Raw genomic sequence first — 21,240 nt, forward strand, 5'->3', positions numbered from 1 at the left:
ATGTCTCTGCATGTGAGATGGGTTTCCTGAATACAGCACACTGATGGGTGTTGACTCTTTATCCAATTTGCCAGTCTGTGTCTTTTAATTGGAGCATTTAGCCCATTTACATTTAAAGTTAATATTGTTATGTGTGAATTTGATCCTGTCATTATGATGTTAGCTGGTTATTTTGCTCATTAGTTGATGCAGTTTCTTCCTAGCTTCAATGATCTGTAGAATTTGGCATGTTTTTGCAGTGGCTGGTACTGATTCTTCCTTTCCATGTTTAGTGCTTCCTTCAGGAGCTCTTTTAGGCCAGGCCTGGTGGTGACAAAATCTCTCATCATTTGCTTGTCTGTAAAGGATTTTATTTCTCCTTCACTTATGAAGCTTAGTTTGGCTGGATATGAAATTCTAGGTTGAAAATTCTTTTCTTTAAGAATGTTGAATATTGGCCCCCACTCTCTTCTTGCTCGTAGAGTTTCTCCTGAGAGGTCTGCTATTAGTCTGATGGGCTTCCCTTTGTGGGTAACCTGACCTTTCTCTCTGACTGCCGTTAACTTTTTTTCCTTCATTTCAGCTTTGGTGAATCTGACAATTACGTGTCTTGGAGTTGCTCTTCTCGAGGAGTATCTTTGTGGCGTTCTCTGTATTTCCTGAATTTGAATGTTGGCCGCCCTGCTAGAGTGCGGAAGTTCTCCTGGATAATATCCTGCAGAGTGTTTTCCAGCTTGGTTCCATTCTCCCCGTCACTTTCAGGTACACCAATCAGACGTAGATTTGGTCTTTTCACATAGTCCCATATTTCTTGGAGGCTTTGTTCATTTCTTTTTATTCTTTTTTCTCTAAACTTCTCTTCTCATTTCATTTCATTCATTTGATCTTCCATCAGTGATATCCTTTCTTCCAGTTGATCAAATCGGCTATTGAGGCTTGTGCATTCCTCACGTAGTTCTTGTGCCATGGTTTTCAGCTCCATCAGGTCCTTTAAGGACTTCTCTGCATTGGTTATTCTAGTTAGCCATTCGTCTAAGTTTTTTTCAAGGTTTTTAACTTCTTTGCCATGGGTTCGAACTTCCTCCTTTAGCTCAGAGATGTTTGATCATCTGAAGCCTTCTTCTCTCAACTCGTCAAAGTCATTCTCCATCCAGCCCTGTTCCATTGCTGGTGAGGAGCTGCGTTCCTTTAGAGGAGGAGAGGCACTCTGATTTTTAGAGTTTCCAGTTTTTCTGCTCTGTTTTTTCCCCATCTTTGTGGTTTTATCTACCTTTGGTCTTTGATGATGGTGACGTACAGATGAGGTTTTGGTGTGGATGTCCTTTGTGTTTGTTACTTTTCCTTCTAACAGTCAGGACCCTCAGCTATAGGTCTGTTGGAGTTTGCTGGAGGTCCACTCCAGAACCTGTTTGCCTGGGTATCAGCAGTGGAGGCTGCAGAACAGCGGATATTGGTGAACAGCAAATGTTGCTGCCTGATCGTTCCTCTGGAAGTTTTGTCTCAGAGGAGTACCCAGCCGTTTGAGGTGTCAGTCTGTCCCTACTGGGGGGTGCCTCCCAGTTAGGCTACTCGGGGTCAGGGACCCACTTGAGGAGGCAGTGTGTCCGTTCTCAGATGTCCAGCTGTGTGCTAGGAGAACCACTACTCTCTTCAAAGCTGTCAGAGAGGGACATTTAAGTCTGCAGAGGATTCTGCTGCCTTTTGTTTGGCAATGTCCTGCCCCCAGAGGTGGCATCTACAGAAGCAGGCAGGCCTCCTTGAGCTGCAGTGGGCTCCACCCAGTTCGATCTTCCCGACCCCTTTGTTTACCTACTCAAGCCTAGGCAATGGCAGGTCCCCCTCCCCCAGCCTTGCTGCTGCCTTGCAGTTTGATCTCAGACTGCTGTGCTAGCAGTGAGTGAGGCTCCGTGGTCGTAGGACCCTCCAAGCCATGCGCTGGATATAATCTCCTGGTGTGCCGTTTGCTAAGATCGTTGGAAAAGCACAGTATTAGGGTGGGAGTGACCCGATTTTCCAGGCGCCGTCTGTCTCCCCTTTCTTTGACTAGGATAGGGAATTCCCTGACCCCTTGTGCTTCCCAGGTGAGGCAGTGCCTCGCCCTGCTTCGGCTCACACTTGGTGCACTGCACCCACTGTCCTGCACCCACTTTCTGACACTCCCCAGTGAGATGAACCCAGTACCTCAGTTGGAAATGCAGAAGTCACCCGTCTTCTGCATCACTTATGCTGGGAGCTGTAGATTGGAGTCTAGCATTTCTTTAAATGTTAAATGTGCATCCTTTGAGCCGGAGAGCTCCACTTGGCTGGGGAGGGCTCAAGAAACTTACAGTCATGGTGGACAGCACCTCTTCACAGGGCAGCAGGAGAGAGAATCCCACATTGTGTTTTTCGTGCAAGTTTTCACCTGTGAATTGTCTTTGGTTGATCTCTTGATTGGTAATGTTTTTTATAGACACAGGATTTTAAAATTGATTTCTATATTTCTAAATTTTGAACATTATTTCTCCTTTAATGAATTGATCAATTAAATTCTATTATTATTATTCAATAATTTTTAAATTTTTAATATTTATCTCAAAATTCAATTTTTAAATTTATCTCAAAAGTATTTTTCAAATTTTAACCATGGTCTTAATAATAGTGATTAAATAATCATATATGTTATGATTAAAGTTTTATCTATTAAAATCTGTATGAAGAATAGGCTTTATATCAAAATTATTCATCTAGTTCCAGTGATTTATGTTTGTTGTTCAGACAGTACAATGCTATTTTTATTGTTATTGCTATGTAACATATCTTAATTTTGGGGAAGAGCTAGTAATTCCCTCATTAACCTTTTTTCATATCATTTTGATAATTATGCACTTTTGTTCTTATGGATGAAATATATAATAATTTAAAAGTGTAACTTCAATATTGTCTATCTGAACTCATACATTGAATAGCAAATATGGCAGTTAAAAGGATTCCTCAATATATTAGGCAGAATGCAAGCAACAGTTTCCAAATACACATATGGCTATTTTATAAAGGGAAAGTAAGTTTTCACAATTGCTGAAAGAAATCTAACTCACCTATTAATCCTGGTGTAAGAGAACTTTTATGTTTAGGAACAAACTTTCTAATATTCCTTCTGAATGTTTTCATGTTAATCGGAGTTTGAATAACCACTACTTTTGTGAAATCTTCAATACTTTGTATCTGAAAGTTGACAGAATGCAAGTTAATTTCTGAGCAAATATCCTACAATTAAAAATTTACCTAGTAAGCTGCTATTTCTGGCTTTCTCTAGGTATCTGGGAAAAATGGAAAATATTAACAAATCAACACAAATAAGATTAATATCTTAAAATACTTGGATATGTTGGTTTTGTAAAAGTCAATATTCCATATACATTCATTGATTTTTAAATATTTCTATTCCATATGAAAAAAATGATTAAGAATGAATTACCAATGGCCCTTTAAAAATCATCCAGAGACTTTTTCCACATGGCAGAAAGTTTAATGAAAAGAGTATTTCAAAATATTCTTTTCATTAAACTTTCTTTCTGCCATATAGAAATATTTCAAAATATTCTTCCACCTTGTGGTTGTTTTCAATATAGTTTGAATCACACTGGTACCCAAATCCACAATGAGTAGGGCTCTGTTTCTAGGGAAGTAGATAGAGTTTATCAGGCTTCAGGCTCCTGCTTGGCTGTCTAAATTCTCAACAAGCACCCACACCAAATCTCTGTTACATGTTCAAGGATAGAGGTAGAGAGCAGCATAGCGGAGAATGTTTCACTTCCTCTCATTAAGCATTATGTCAGTGCTGGTGATGTCCACTTAGAAAATTTTCTTGTGATCCTTTCTCACCTTGGGATCCCTCCCATTCCCATTACACTTTTTTCTTATGTCCAAAATCTACCCTGTAAGTGCTTTTATCCTAGCTGTAAAACATTTTATTAATATATTTACTTATTTGTTTCTTTTCACTTGGTTGAGAGATCTCTTGAGGATAAGTTGTAAGTATCTTTTTTTATCATTTCAATATATAGCACTGTATTCCAGCATATTTTAAATAACTCTGAGTCCTCTTTGAATTACTTTTTGTAGCTGTATCTTTTATGTGCCCTGATTCCTACTGACATGTGCCTCTCTGATTCTCCCACAACACAAAACAATACACACACACACACACACACACACACACACACACTTCTTTCCTTCTTTACATGGCTCAGGTTCTCATTTTGATTGGCAGGGGAACTCAATTAACAATTTAAATATGAGAAGACATTCACTTTCAAAGCAGCTGTGGGAATACTACTAATACTCAATTCAGCATCAGTCTGGCAGAACCTTTCTAGAGCATTGTTGATACAGTTTTTCTGCAACGTGTGAGTAAAATAAATGCACCCTCTTTTGCAATGAATAACTGTACCAAAATCTAACTGTAACCAAAATGTCCAGCTTGGCCTTCATAGGCATTGGATGGGAATAGCTTGCGCTTGGGCTAGCAAGTGCCAAAGCAGTCAATGAACTTGGTGTGTGTGGGCCTATGTGGGTGTGGTTGTGGGTATGAGTGAGTTTTATGGAGTGGTGGGAAAAGGGAGAAGATTGGAAGATGAAAAGCTTAAGATTATAGTGACAGTTTTTCTGATGTTAATACATTGTTGGACATATGGCATATTGATCTGAAGACAGGAATCAATATTTCTTTACCTGATGGCATGTTATAGGAATTAAGAAAGGTGCTCTATAAGTTTTTCGTAACAGACAATCTTCTACAGCTCCATGTATGAGGATAACATAGATTAGATTTTCATCATAAATATCAGTTTTGGTACTCATTGGTATATCTACTACATAAATATTAGAGAGCTTTAGTTGCATCTTGTAGTTACAATCCTGTTTTAGAAAACACAATTTCAGTCTATTATTAGTTTATGAAGTTCAGTATATATTCATAAATAGTCAATTATAATGTTTTAATGCCATTCCATTCAAAGAAAGAAAGACAAGTTTATACAAGCACTTCCTACCTCATAAGATAAGTGTTCTCTGATTTTTCTGGCTGTAATAGCGAGTCCAATTTTTAGCCACATTTTATGTTTAATGAGAGGAGAGCATTGCTCAAAAGCATCATACAAGTGAGTTTTGGGAATAAAATATGTCTGGAAAAGAAGGATGTAAATTTGGTATTTTATTTTGTGCACTATGGTTTAAGGAATAAAGTTTTTTGTTTATGTACACTATTAAAGCTAATAATTTAATTAGGTAAGATTCACATAATAGCATGGAAACTTAGTAAAATGTGTCTATCAATGAAAATTGGTGTGTCCTTTCTCTATGTTCTTGTTGACTTTGTCAAAATCAGTTGGCTGTAAAAATGTGGCTTTATTTCTGGGTTTTTAAATTCTGTTCCATTGATGTAGGTGTATATTTGTATACCAGTTTCATGCTGTTTTGATTACTATATCTTTATAGTATAATTTGAAGTTAGGTGATGTGATTCCCCCAGCTTTGTTCTTTTTGCTTAGGATTGCTTTGGATATTTGAGCTCTTTTTTGGTTCCATATGAATTTTAGGATAGTTTTTTTCCAATCTGTGAAAATCAGGGCATTTTGATAGATATTGCTTTCAATCTATAGATTGCTTTGGGCAGTGTGGTCATTTCAACAGTACTAATTCTTCTGATCCATGAGCATAGGATGTTTTTCATTTGTTTGTGTCATCTAAAATTTCTTTCCATAAATGGTATTGGGAAAATTTGATTGCTTTATGCAAAACAATAATACTGGACCCTTTATCTCTCACCACATTAAAAAAAAATCAACTCAACATGGATTAAAGAGTTAAACATTAGATCCCAAACTATAAACATGCTGGAAGAAAACCTAGAGAAAAGTCTTCTGGACATTGGTGTAGGCAAAGAATTCATGACTAAAACCTCAAAAGCACAGGCAACAAGAACAAAAATAGACAAATGGAACATAATTGAACTAAATAGCTTCTGTACCACAAAAATAAATAAATAATCAAGTGAACAGGCAACCTATTCACTGGGAGAAACAAAAACCCTGCAGAATGGGAGAATATATTTGCAAACTATGCGTCTGACAATGGACCAATGTCCAGAATTTACAAGGAACTCAAATAGCCTTTCTGACTAGTGTAAGGTGGTATCTCATTGTAGTTTTCATGTGCATTTTTCTGATGATTAATGATTTTGAACATTGTTTATATACCTGTTGGCCATTTGTATGTCTTCGTTTGAGAAATGTTTATTCAGGTCCTTTGCTTATTTTTAATTGTATTATTTATTTTCTTGCTGTTGAGCTTTTGAGTTCCTTATATATTTTAGATACAAACCCATTATCAGATGTATGATTTACACATATTTTATTTTTTATAAGATAAAATATAGAAAACAAATTACTAACAATTATTTGACCTTTTTAGATAAATATATGCCTCTATAAATATGTTATTTGAGGGGAGCAAACTTTTTAGGCAAAAATAAAATGCTTATGCTAAAAGTGAACAGATCATTGGTTACTAAGAATAAAACTTCTATGAATAGTCAAAAACGAGTTTTGTGTACATTGGATTTTATTTCTCTTGGGTCAGTATCTTTTTGTGTGTGTAGTATAGGACATGTATATTTAACTTTTGTAAGCAACTGACAAACTGTTTCAGACCAAAACCACTGTTCAAATTAAAACTCTGTTTCAGAAGTTGTTTCAACATTTTACACTCTCATCAGCCATGTATGAAAATTTCAGCTGGGCATGGTGGCTCATGCCTGTAATCTTAGCACTTTGGGAGGCTGAGGCGGGCTGAGCACCTGAGGTCAGGAGTTGGAGACCAGCCTAGCCAACATGGCAAAATGCTGTCTCTACTAAAAATACAAAAATTATCTGTGCATGGTGGCATGTGACTGTAATCCTAGCTACTCGGGAGGCTGAGGCAGGAGAATCACTTGAACCCGGGAGGCGGAGGTTGCAGTGAGCTGAGATTGGGAGCCATTGCACTCCAGCCTGAGCAACAGAGTGAGACTCTGTCAGAAAAAAAAAAGAAAAGAAAAGAAAAGAAAATTTTAGTTGCTCCACGTCCTTGCCAATACCTGTTATTCAGTGTTTTTATTTTTAGGCAATGTAGTAGGTGTGTATTGACGTACCACTGTGGGTTTAATTTGCATGTTTCTGGCAGCTAATGATGGTGAACATCTTCATGTGTTTATTGGCCATTTGTATATTCTTTGTAAAGTGTCTGTTCACATTCTTTGCCCAGTTTTTAATTCAGTAGTTTGTCTTCTTATTTTTGAATTGTTAAGAGTTATTTATAGATTCTATTATCAAATCCTTTTCTTGGGGAACTTTTGAAAAATCCCTAAGCCCATGACTCATATTTTTCCCTGAGCCTGCTGCTCATATTTTTTGTGATGTCTTTTGAAGAGCAGAAGATTTTTAATTTTGGTGACATCCAATTTATCAATATTTCATTTTATGGTTAGTACTTAAAAAAATCCTGGCTAAGAAATCTTTGCCTACCTTAAGTTCTCCTATGTTTTCTTCTATAATTTATATAGTTCTATCTTTCATGTTAAAGTATATGATCATGCCACATTACATTTTGGGCCTAGTACATGGGGATCAAGGTTCATTGCTTCTGCATGGATATTCAGTGTTTTCAGGATTATTTGTTGAAAATATTGTAATTTTTCCATTGAGATAATTTGATCCTTTGTCAAAAATCTATTGACTATGTATGTGTGGATTTATTTATGGATTCTCTTTTCTGTTGTATTGATCTCTACATCTTAACCTAAAGCCAACATCATGTGGCCTTAATTACACAGGATGTATGCCTTTAAATCAGGTAGTGTAAATCATCTAACTTTTTTATATTTGTTTTGCCTATTATAGGTCCTTGCATTTTCATATATATTCTACAAAAAGAGTCTGTGGAGAGTTTGATTGAGGTTGTATTAAATCTATAGGTCAATTTATGAAGAATGGATATCTTAATAATATTATGGGCTCTAATCCACAAATACGGTGTACTTCTCCATTTATTTAATCTTTTTTCAGTTATCTAGGAAATATTCTATGGTTTTCATTGTAGAGTTATTCCACGTATTTCATTAACTTTATCCCTTTTATATTTTGATTATTTTTGTAAAAAGAATTAAAAATTTTATTTCCAGTTGTTTGTTACTAGTATATGAAAACACAATTAATTTTTGGAATTTGGACTTGTATTTTACCATCTTACTAAATTCATTATAAATTCTAGTTATTTTTGGTAGAATCTTAAAAATGTAGATATCATGCCATCTTGCAGAGACAATTTTAGTGCTTTCTTTGTAATTTTTATGTCAGTTTATTTCTTTTTCTAGCCCTATTGTACTAGTTAACAACTCCAATATAATACTGAATGGAAGTGGTGAGAGTGGACATTCTTGTCTTGCTCTCAGTCTTACCGTCTTAGTTTTTCATCACTAGATGTGATGTTAGCTGTAAATTTATAATAAATGCCCTTTATTGAGTTCAGGAAGTTGCATTCTATTCTGAGTTTTTGGAGATTTTTTAAAAGAATGTTACATTTTTAAAATTCTCTTTGTTCTATATCTACTTGAATATCTTATATAAATTTTCTGTTTTTTTCTTATAATGTGTTGAATCACAATGGTTGATTTTCAAATGTCGAATCAATCTTATATTCCTAAAATAAAGCTCATTTATTTAGTTTTGATGTCTAATCCTTTTAATATATTCCTGGATTCAACTTGCTAGTATCTTATTAATGATTTTTTTGTGTCCACATTAATGTGGGATTATTGGTCTGTAATTTTCTTTTGCTGAAATGTTTTTTCAAGGTTTAATATTTGTTTGCACTGGCCCCATAAAATGCACTGGAAAGCTTTTTTTCCTCCTTTGTTTCCTGACAAAGTCTGTGTAAGATTCATATTATTTCTTCCTGAAATATTTGATAAAACTCATCAGTAAAACCATCTGGCATGGAGTTGTTTTTGTGGGAAGGATACAAATTCCAAAAATCTCAGTATGTATAGGACTATTAAAAAGTTCTAGTCCTTAAGTAAATTTTGACGTGCTGGAGTCCCAGGCCAGGCAGCCCTGCCCAGTGAGGAAAAGTGAGGATCCGGATCTGCGTGGAGAACAGTCTGGCCACTTTTCTGTGAGCTGGTTGCTCTTTGCTGGGGGTCTGGACCAGCCTCTGGTCCCTACAGACTCTGTGGATCCTGGAGACAGCAAGGGCAAGGGCTGCAAGACAGCAAGGATAACAACTCCCCTTCCCAAGGGAGTCCTGTCCAGGGAGTTGCAGAACTGCTACTGGCTCAATAGCCCTGACAAAGGGTGGCTGGAGGCCCAGGCCTGGAGGACTTGCCCAGTGAGGAGATGTGGGAACTAGCTCCATGTAACAGTCTGGCCACTTTTCCATAGGGCTGCTGCGGTATGCTGGGTGTCCGCTCCAGTCCCTAGTCACCTCGGACTTTCTAGTGCCTGAAGGTAACAATGAGTGGAGGGTGCGAAACAGCAGAGATGGTGGCCTGCCTCTCCCTCTGAGAGCTCTGCCCCAGGGAGGTATGAACCTATTGCCAGCCCGAACACACCTGTAGGAGGTAGCTGGAGAACCCGGTCAGGAGGTCCCACCCGGTGAAAAGGAATGGGATCAGAGACCCACTTAAAAATAACAGTCTGGCCATGTTTTCATAGAGCAGCTGTGCTAGCTGGAGGTCCACTCCAGCCTTCAGTTGCCTTGGACTCTTCAAAGCCCGAAGGCAAGAATAGCTAAGTTGACCAAACAGCAAAGATGGTGGTCCACCCTCCCTCTGGGAGCTCTGTAACAAGGAGGTTTGAAACTCAGTTGGCCAACACCAGCAGGGTGATTGGAGGACCCCAGTTGGGAGATTTTGCCTAGTGAGGAGAAATGGGATTCGGGATGTGCATGAATAAGAAGTCTGACTGCTTCTCCATAGTACTGCTGAGCAGTGCTGAGGGACTGCTCTAGTCCCTCATTGCCACCGATTTGCTGGAGCCCTAAGGCAACAGTGGCTGAGGCTGTGAAACAGCAAAGGTGGTGGCCCGCCCGACCTGCTGGGAGCTCTTTCTCAGAGAGATGCAATGCTGCTACCCGTGGCTGACTGGATTTCCAAGCCAGTGGGTCTTATCATGTGATGTACCACGGTCCTGCAGACCATCATTGGTCAGTCCCCTGGATTCAGTCCCTTTCTTAGGAGTAGGTATGGGGATCTAACCTCCTGCTGAGGGTTGCAGCTGCTTTTGCTGGGAGGCCTGGGTATCTAAGGCTCCTAGTGCTCCACATGTGCCTGAGTGGCTGCTCTGCCAAGACTCCACATAGCTCTGCATGTCAGACTGCAAACCCTAGTGGAGTGGGTCCTTCTGACTGGAGGGTTGCAAAGATCCATGGGAGAAGCATGGGTTCCTGGGGCTCCTCATTCACTCACTGCTCCCCTGAGCAGGGGAGGTTCCCCTGACTCTGTGTCACTCCCAGGTGGGTGGTCATCCTGCCTTACTTTTCTCCGTTCTCCGTGAATTGAGTTGTTTCCTTGATTAGTCCCAATGTGTGTACCTGGATGTTTCAGTTGAAAGTGCTATGTTTACTTGCCCCTTCCATCCCTCTCTGTGAGAGCGGCGCACACCAGCTGCTTCTAGTCAGCCATGTTGGCCACCTCTCTCCAGAATCGATTTTTAACAACTGGTTTAAAGTCTTTGACCAATCTATAGTCTGGACAATCTCCATGATGGTTTTTACCGAATGCTTTACTCCTCACCTTTTATACTATAGATCACAATTTCATGCTTCTTTGCTTGTTTTGTAATTCATGGTTGCTCATGATAACACTACAGAGATTCTAGATTATTTTATCTTCCTCTGAAAATTGTTGATTTTTGTTATAGTAAGCAGTTCATTTACTATCTGATCACACTGAGCTTGTATAGGCTGGGTTTTACAATTTGCTTGAGTGAATCAGTAGAGAACCTCAGGTATCTAAGACAGTGTAACTTGTCTCCAAACTCTGTCTCCACCATGGATGCTGTCAGGGCTTGCTCCAAGGCTTTGTTAGGTCTTAGAATAAGAGCAAGCCTTCTTCTAGGTCATGATTCTTACTCCTAAGGCCTATTCTTTCTGGTCTCTCAGCTATGGGCCTGAGATTTTAACAGATCTTTCCTTTCTGTTAGATATCTTGACTTCTTGACTTCTTGACTCCTGGTGTCTCTCTCTCTCTCTCTCTCTTTTTTTTTTTTTTTGTGACAGAGTCTTTCTCTGTCACCCAGGCTGGAGTGCAGTGGTGCGATCTCAGCTTACTGCAACCTTTGCCTCCTGGGTTCAAGTGATTCTCCTGCCTCAGCCTTCTAAGTAGTTGGGATTACAGGTGTGCGCCACTGTGCCCAGCTAATTTTTGTATTTTTATTGGAGCCAGGGTTTCACCATGTTGGCCAGGCTGGTCTCGAACTCCTGACCTCAGGTGATCCACCAGCCTCAACCTACCAAAGTGCTGAGATTACAGGCGTGACCCGCCACACCTTGCGTGACTCCTGGTCTCTCTCTTCCTTTCTTAACAATCTGGTAAATCTAGTTGTGTCTCATCCTGGGCATTTGCAGCCTATCTCTCAACCAAGGACTTGTAGAGAACCACCACACAGACTACTTGGGTCTTTCTCCGTGTAAGACTTTGTCTTACTTCCTGCTCTGCAGTTTCTAGCCAAGTTAGCTTCCACAACTTCTGATGTCTCATTTCTCAGCTTAGCAGGATCGCCATCTTCTGCTTGGATTCTTATTGCATCATGGTCAGGAAATGGTCCTAAGCAGAGGATCGGGGTGAATGTAGGGCTTACCTTGTGAGTTTCTCATCTCTTAGTTTTGGGTAACATAAGTTTACCTATATAACAAACCTGCACATGTACCCCTGTACCTAAAATAAAAGGATGAAAAAAATTTTTTTTCAAAAAAAAAAAAAAATTTAAATAGAAAAAAAATCACATTTGCCTCATATATTTTATTAAGTTTTAGGGTTTTTTTTTAATAGCAGATGTGCTGCTCTGTTACTAGTAACTTCATTATAGCCCAAAGCAGAAGGCTAGAGTGTTTTATGCAAATTCCAGGTATCATAAATATATACTTTTATTTTTAAATATTTTAATGATAGAGATATTTTAAATATATAACATATGTGATTATATGCCAAAAATAAAAATATCATTTAGTATTCTGTTCACATTAAAATGTCCTAAATTATCTCAAATAGGTCTCTTTATAATTGGTTTGTTCAAATTACAGCAATTGTATTTATTTGGTTATTATATCTCTTAAGTCCATTTTTAATAATTTTTCTTTGCCTTCTTCCCCTCTACCACTACATATTTTTTTTTTTTTTGTAAACAGAGACAGAGTCTGGCTCTGTTACCAGTCTGGAGTGCAGTGGTGCAATCATGACTGACTGTAACTTTGGGTTCCTGGGCTCAAGCAATCCTCCCTTCTCAGCCTCCCAAGTAGCTGGATCTACAGGCATGTGTCACCATGCCTGGCTAATTTTTTTTTTTATTTTTTGCAGATATGTTGCAGGCCAGTCTCAAACTCCTGGCCTCAAGCAATCCTCCTGCCCCAGCCTCCCAAAGTTTTGGGATTACAGGTATAAGCCACCATGTCTGCTACTCCATTCACTTTTTATGCCATTGATTTGTTAAAGAAATCAGGTTATTTGTCTACAGACTCTTCCACATTCTAAATTTAGCTGATTATTCCCTCTTGCTGTCAATTAACCTGTTTCTCTCCTTCCTGTATTTTCTGTAAACTGATTCAATCTATAGACTTAAAGAACTTCAGATTTTTTCTTGTGTGAGACTTCATGGGTGGTGCTAGCACTTCTGCTACATCACATCATGAGGTACATCACGCCTGCTTGTCCCATTTAGTGACACTAATATTGACCAATGTCCTTAGGTAGTATTTCCTTCATTATAACGTTTTCTATTAACATTCACTTAGTAGTTTTAGCACCAACTGAAGGTTGTTTCCTAGATCTATTATTTTATTAGCGATGGCACAATGGAGATTTTCTGATTCTCTCATTCTGCGTTCATTAGCTGAAATTCTATATAGAATTTTTCCCAATTAAAAAACTACTTTGAAAGAGTTCATAGAAGAAAGGCAAGATAAATGTTTACTTCTTTCTCTTAAAAAATCCATTTTCAAAGTAATAAAATGATATCCTAGCAACCTCAGTAGAAATTTTAAAAATTAGCATCATTATCAATGTATGGAATGTATGGGTTTTCACATATTTATGGAGTTTAATTATTTGCAGTCATTATTCTTTTTGAGTTCAAATTAAGCCAGTGGGAGCCCTTGGTACTGTGAGGATTTTGTTCTCAATCATGTGTAGGGAAACTTCCAGGCACTTTGTCCAACTTTTATATTAATAGATTCTAGCCCTGTCTTTATCCCCTTTCTCATCTTTCAAATTACGGTATTGACAATTAACATATGTTAGCCAATTTCCCCATGAAAGAGCTTATATTGCCAGTTTTTCTGGATACATCTTTCTTTCTGTATGGTTGATTAACATTCATAAGCTATTTTGCCAGGGCTTTATACTAGATGAGTGTAATTCGGCAAGTTTTGTTCCTTTATAATTCCTAGTTTTTAAAAGTAAATTGTCAACTAGACTGTAAACTTATACTAAATACTAAAATAACCTTAAATCTGATATTATTTAACAAAATACAACAAAAGTCACAGGCGAAGTTTTTCTGACCTCCACTACAGTTTTGCAGGTGGCAGAATATTTCATAGGTTCATTAGTTAAGCAGTTTATCTCTCCTATTATTTCTCCACTGAGCATATAGTCTGTGTCAATTATCGGAAAATCTTTCTCCTTTGACTCCACCATTTGTTCAATCCCTAAACCTGGCTTTGATTTTTCAAGCTGTTCAGGAACAAAGAAAGAGAAAAATACATATGCCAGTTAACTTGTATTACCAAAACTAATTTATGACTTTTTCCACTTTGGTTTGAACAATTCTAATATTTACATATTGTCTTGAGAATAAATATTTTATTTCTTTTTAAGTAAAATTATTAAATTAGCAATGATTTAGACACAAAGCATTCTTAAATACTCTAATCTTTCTGATTCCTCCTACTCAGTTAATCTATACCCATTTTAGGATGGCTAAATCTCTAACTCAGATCAGCATAAGATGAATAACAATTTATATTATAATTGTCCATCGTGAAAGATAATTCTTTTGAAAGTTTCCTGTTATCTGTGAGAAAGTATGGCTTTAAAATGATGGATAGTGTTATCCATTGTGTCTGAACATGAAAATTTATCATTAGATGGTAGTCACTGTCCTAAAAAAGAAACTATGCAGTTCTTAACATGGAAAGCTACTAATTATCAATTTCATAAAGTTTTCTTTAAAAACTTATGATCACAAGTGCATTTATAAATAACTCTGCCTGGTCAGGCGCAGTGGCTCACGCCTGTAACCCCAGCACTTTGGGAGGCTGAGGCGGGCGGATCACCTGAGGTCAGGAGTTTGAGACCAGCCTGGCTAACATGGTGAAACCCCGTTTCCACTAAAAATACAAAAAATTACCAGGGTGTGGTGGTGCGTGCCTGTAATTCCAGCTACTTGGGAGGCTGAGGCAGGAGTATCACTTGAACCCAGGAGGTGGAGGCTACAGTGAGCCAAGATCATGCCATTGCACTCCAGCTTGGGCAACAAGAGAGAAACTCTGTCTCAAAACAAAAAAACAAAACAAAACAAAAACCTCTGCCTTACCTTTACCATGCCTGAAATAATGATATAGATTCCTTTGGGCTCATCACCTTCTTCAAATATAACATTTCCACAATCAAATGTTACAACTTTGGCTTTTTCCTAAAAGATACCACCAAATACATAAACTATAAACAACATTTTAGGAGTGGTTGGGAATGTTAAAATTTGCATTTTTGTTATTTATTTATTTTTTTGAGATGGAGTCTCGCTCTGTCACCCATACTGGAGTGCAGTGGTGCGATCTTGGCTCACTGCACCCTCCCCCTCCTGGGTTCAAGCCAAGGAGAATTGCTTGAGCCAATTCTCCTACCTCAGCCTCCTGAGTAGCTGGGATTACAGGTGCCCACGACCATGCCCAGCTAATTTTTGCATTTTTAGTAGATACGGGGTTTCACCACATTGGCCAGGCTGGTCTCAGACTCCTGACCTCAGGTTTTCCGCCCACCTTGGCCTTCCGAAGTGCTTGGATTACAGGCGTGAGCCACCATACCCGGCCTAAAATTTGCATTTTTAAAAAAAGTTTTTACATTTAAAAAATTACTATCATTTGATAATATCTGAAATATATTAGTAATAAGTTTGTAACAGAAAATAGAAATTATGAATAGTAAAGAGGAAGGTGGATCTTTGTGAATACATGCAATTTTAGATAGGGTATTTATACACAGATTAGAAAAGAAGTACTCTAGGAATGAGAATGTAATTAGGGGATAAAAATCTTTCATCTGGATGAAAAGTAATGGGAACAGATGTAGGCTAATGGCATGCATATGTCATACATACTCTTGCTCTGAACAGCTGATCAGGTAAATAAAATATTCATTTATTCAAAATGTTTAATCAGGTAGAAAAATATAATTGGTCTTTTGACATCAAATAGATATATAAAAAAGAATATTAGAACAAGTTAGATCCATTTATTTGCTCATTCCACAAGCACTTAACTGAGCATCCACTATGCATTATGCAAAGTGCTAGGGGCTGGGTATTCAAAAGATAGATGAGATAAAAAATATAGTAGGAGGGAGACCTAAAGATAATTGTAATGTAATGTACTTAATGTTATAATAAAGGTACATATTGGATACAATGGCAGCAATATTGGTCCTCTGAAAACAATATAGTTCACAGGAAGGTCTTCTACTGGGGCATTTGGCACCAAAACCTACTTCTCTGAGTACTCTGGTGGGGATGTTTCCAGAAAAGAAATAAGCAGGAAAAGTTTGAAAAAAAAAGTGAAAAACAAGGGCATTTCAAGAAAAGTAAATAGCACCCACAGATGAATGGAATTAGAAAAACATGTAATGTGCATGGAACACCATGAGTGGTTCAGTATAAATACAGTATAGAGGATATGTGACAATGGAAAACAGAAGACAAAGGTGAAGTAGGCAGGAAACAGATTGTAGAAACATTTTGCATATTATTCAAAAGGATTTTGATTTTATCCTATCAGAAATAAGGAACATTTAGAGAATATTAAACTAGAGAGTATCATGGTTAAATTCTTATTTTAAAAAAGATTATTTGTTAGTACATTAAAAATATTATTAATAGGAAATAAAAGTGTTACCTGAATGAAGTTTATATAGTCTTTGTTTTTATCTAGCCACGGAATATGATATAGAACTTCTTCAACAGTAAGAGGCCTGATAATAGATTGAGAATCAAGCACCTCTTTCTTTTTGGCCATGATTAACTAAAACATAAAATTTAAGAAAATGGATGAACCAAACTGCTGTTCCCAGAATGTTTAAGGCAGACAGGTCTTTGTACTATTTCCTATTCTTGATCATTTGACATTTTTCTTCTTCCATGAACATTTTCAACCTCTCCTTATATCATGATTCTTTTTGTATCATCATTATTTTTATTTCTTCCCAACTTTTATTTTAGGTTCAGGTGATACATGTGCAGATTTGTTACATGGGTAAGTTGCATGTCACAGGGGTTTGGTTTACAGATTATTTTGTTACCCAGGTAATAAGTATGGTACCTCTTAGGTAGTTTTCCCTATGATCATTATTCTGAAGTCATAGATAAGCTTCTTAAAGTAAACCATTTTACTGAAGTATAGCAGATGTGAAAAAAAAGTGTACAAGTCATAAATGTTCACTCAAAGAATATTACAAAGTAAAAACATCTGTGTAACAACACCTAGATTAATAAAACATTTGCTTCACCCTAGAATCCTCCTTTATGTTCTCCTCTAATCATTACTTCTATCCAAATATAACTACTATACTTCTATCATCATTGTTTAGCTTTCTCTGGCTTTCAGCTTTATTGGCATGAAATGAAAGAATGTACTTGTGTCTGATTTCATTTGCTCAACATTTTGTTTCTGAGATTCATCGATGGTGTTGCAGAAAGCAAAAATTTATTCATTTTATTTTCATTGTTGTATAGTATTCGGTTGTATGGATACCACAGCTTTATTTATCTACTGTTGATTGACATTTAGATTGCTTCATTTGGGGTTTTTATGAGTAATGCTGCTACGAATATAGTGTACAGATGTACATATTTCTGTTGAGTATATGGTTATCTAATCCGATTGCTGGATCATAAAGTATGCATATGTTCAATTTTAATAGGTACTGCCAAATATTTTTTCAAAGCACTCACATCAATTTACACTTCTACTCTAATGTTCCCGTTGTTCCACCCTGTTGTCTACACTTGGTATTGTCAATTTTAAAAAAATGGTATGCTGGTGGTTGTGTATTGGTATTTCATTTGGGTTTTAATTTGCATCAAGCTTACGACAATGATATTTAGCACCTTTTCTTATGTGTATTAGCCATTTAAATATCTTCCGCTGCACAGTGCACTTTCAAATCTTTTGCCCATTAAAAAATGAACTTTCTGTCTTGTTCTTACTGATTTGTATATTCTGGATATGAGTTCTTCATTGGAAATATTTGTCTTGCAATTATCCTCTACCTTTTTGTGGACTTTTAGTTCTCTTAATTTTTTAATGAAGAAAAATTCTTAATTTTAATGTTATTAAAATCCAATTTGGTATCCTATTGAAGAAATCTTTGCCTATGCCAATATCATGAAAATTCTCTTATGTCACCTTCTAGAAGTTTATTGTTTTACCTTTAACAGTTATGTCTATAATTTATCTGGAATTGATTTTTTGTGTATGGTATAAGCTAAAGGTTCAGATTTGTGAATTTAATAGTATAAGAACTCTACACAGAAAAAAAACAAAAACAATTAAAACAAAATTAAAACCTAATTAAGTGAAGATATATCATGAGAGTAGATCAAGTCAATATCACAAAGTTATCAATTCTCCCTAGATTGATATACAAGATTAATGGAATCTCAATGGAAATTTCAGTAGGCCAAATTAGTAGAAATTTCCAAGCTGCCTTTAAAATTTATTTGAAAATACAAAATGTTAAAACTAGTCAAAATAGTCTTGAAGAAAACAACAAAGCTGGAAGACACACACAATCATGTATGAAAACTTAACAAGTTTCAGTAATCAAGACAATATGATTTGGTTTAATGATGGTTAAATAAAACAATGGAACAGAAAAAGAGTCCAGAAACTTATCCACACCTACACAGTCGCTTAAATAGTGACAAAGGCTCCAGCACAGTGCAATGGAGTAGGATGGTCTTTTTCATAAATTATGCTGGATCAATTGATTATTCATACAGAAAAAATGCTAACTTTAACCTAGCATTGTTATATAAGGCATTCTAAATGGCATTGCTTCTGTTCATTATTTCTGTTTTCTGCAAGATAAACTTTCTTTATGATCAGGTATATTGACCCTGCTTTCTAAGTTCAAAAGGTTTTTTACACACATCTCTTTCTATTTTGGGCTTTTTATAGTGTTATGTTTAAGAGCCTGAGTTCTGGGATCAGAATGCCTGGATTAAATTAACATCTCCAGACTTACTAGCTATCTGACCTTGGTGCAAGTTATTTAATCTCTCTGTGCTTCAGTTTTTTCTCTCATAAAATAGGGACAACAGTAGTATCCACATGATAGATTGCTGTGAGAATCAAGTGAGTAAAGATTTATTTTAATCTTTCATTATTCTCCCTTCTGTTATTTTACCATGAGCTTTTGCAGGTTTTCATCTAGTGTTTATGTTTCTTCTTCATTGGAGATACTGCTTTTCACAGGTCTTCTCACCATGGTCAAATGAAATTACAGACTGGACCATTAAACTGTATAATAAGCATTAAACTAAAAATAACCTTCATTGAATGTGGTGAGTTGGTTTCAATTTGTACAAGGCACACAGGCTTTGTGTGTTAATGATGTAACCAATAGAAGATCAAGCGAGACTGTGTCTTCAGGATTCTATTTTGGTTACTTTCAAAAAAAATTGTGGCAACTGGGGGACTTGAGAAACCAGTCAAAATTTTTTTAAAAATTAGTTTACTAATTATATAAGTGATATATAAGAACACTTCCAAGTAAAAGTTTCAAGCATGATGAAAATACAAATAAAATAAATAGCTAAGGCTTCCTTCATTTTCCTTCTTTCCTTCTCATTTCTTCTTCCACATGGGGCAATATGAAAAGTTTTGCATATATTTGTCTAGATTATTTTTAATATATTACATAGATAGGTGTATCTACAGAAATTTTTAAAAATCTAAAATGACCATCTTATATATACAAAATCTTATAATTTTACAGGTTACTTTTTTCCTACTAATAGTGTATCTTGGTGAATTTTTTATATCAGTATATATAGATATTTAAAATTCTTGTTTATTTACATATAGTTATTTATATGTTTCCATATATGTTTCCACATCTATTTACATATGTTTATTTACATATATGTTGCACTTGCACGGCTATAGCACACTTGCATGGCCATACTACAATTTATATAACCATCTCCAACTTGATGGACATATAGGCTGTTTATAATATATGTTTGAACACATATCTTTGCTTATTCTTGAATAACTGTAGATTCCTACAGGTGTAATTGCTGGTTTAAAGGTATGCATTTTTAAAGTTTTAATTTTTTTATTATTATATTTTAAGTTCTAGGGTACATGTGCACAACGTGCAGGTTTGTTACATAGGTATACTTGTGCCGTGTTGGTTTGCTGCACCCATTAACTCGTCATTTACATTAGGTATTTCTCCTAATGCTATCCCTCCCCCCTCCCCTCACCCCATGACAGGCCCTGGTGGGTGATGTTCCTCGCCCTGTGTCCAAGTGTTCTCATTGTTCAATTCCCACCTATGAGTGAGAACATGCAGTGTTTGGTTTTCTATCCTTGCAATAGTTTGCTGAGAATGATGGTTTCCAGCTTCATCCATGTCCCTGCAAAGGACATGAACTCATCCTTTTTTATGGCTGCATAGTATTCCATGGTGTATATGTGCCACATTTTCTTAATCCAGTCTATCATTGATGGACATTTGGGTTGGTTCCAAGTCTTTGCTATTGTGAATAGTGTTGCAATGAACATACGTGTGCATGTGTCTTTATAGCAGCATGATTTATAATCCTTTGGGTATATACCCAGTAATGGGATTGCTGGGTCAAATGATATTTCTGGTTCTAGATCCTTGAGGAATCATCACTGTCTTCCACAATGGTTGAACTAGTTTACACTCCCACCAACAATGTAAAAGTGTTGCTATTTCTCCACATCCTCTCCAGCATCTGTTGTTTCCTGACTTTTTAATGATCGCCATTCTAACTGGTGTGAGATGGTATCTCATTGTGGTTTTGATTTTCATTTCTCTGATGACTAGTGATGATGAGCATTTTTTCATGTATCTGTTGGATGCATAAATGTCTTCTTTTGAGAAGTGTCTGTTCATATCCTTTGCCCACTTTTTGATGGGGTTGTTTGTTTTTTTCTTGTAAATTTGTTTGAGTTCTTTGTAGATTCTGGATATTAGCCCTTTGTCAGATGGGTAGATTGCAAAAATTTTCTCCCATTCTGTAAGTTGCCTGTTCACTCTGATGGTAGTTTCTTTTGCTGTGCAGAAGCTCTTTAGTTTAATTAGATTCCATTTGTCAATTTTGGCTTTTGTTGCCATTGCTTTTGGTGTTTTAGTCATGAAGTCCTTGCCCATGCCTATGTCCTTAATGGTATTGCCTAGGTTTTCTTCTAGAGTTTTTATGGTTTTAGGTCTAACATTTAAGTCTTTAATCCATCTTGAATTAATTTTTGTATAAGATGTAAGGAAGGGATCCAGTTTCAGCTTTCTACATATGGCCAGCCAGTTTTCCCAGCACCATTTATTAAATAGGGAATCCTTTCCCCATTGCTTGTTTTTCTCGGGTTTGTCAAAGATCAGATGGTTGTAGATGTGTAGTGTTGTTTCTGAGGCCTCTGTTGTTCTGTTCCATTGGTGTATCTCTCTGTTTTGGTACCAGTACCATGCAGTTTTGGTTACTGTAGCCTTGTAGTATGGTTTGA

The 21,240-nt window shown here is 36.6% G+C and overlaps 1 protein-coding gene across 1 annotated transcript in view; it reads right to left on the reverse strand.

Moving 5' to 3' along the window:
- The window catches only part of SLC9C1 (solute carrier family 9 member C1), a 137,187-nt gene that overhangs the window by 17,983 nt on the left and 97,964 nt on the right, over positions 1-21,240 (reverse strand). Inside the window, 6 exon segments of the mRNA XM_008978792.4 lie at positions 3,057-3,183; positions 4,693-4,878; positions 5,013-5,144; positions 13,775-13,945; positions 14,808-14,906; positions 16,381-16,506. Coding sequence (XP_008977040.1) covers positions 3,057-3,183; positions 4,693-4,878; positions 5,013-5,144; positions 13,775-13,945; positions 14,808-14,906; positions 16,381-16,506 — 841 coding nt within the window.

The sequence above is a fragment of the Pan paniscus genome, chromosome 2 (assembly GCF_029289425.2).
Source record: "Pan paniscus chromosome 2, NHGRI_mPanPan1-v2.0_pri, whole genome shotgun sequence".
Classification (NCBI taxonomy): domain Eukaryota; kingdom Metazoa; phylum Chordata; class Mammalia; order Primates; family Hominidae; genus Pan; species Pan paniscus.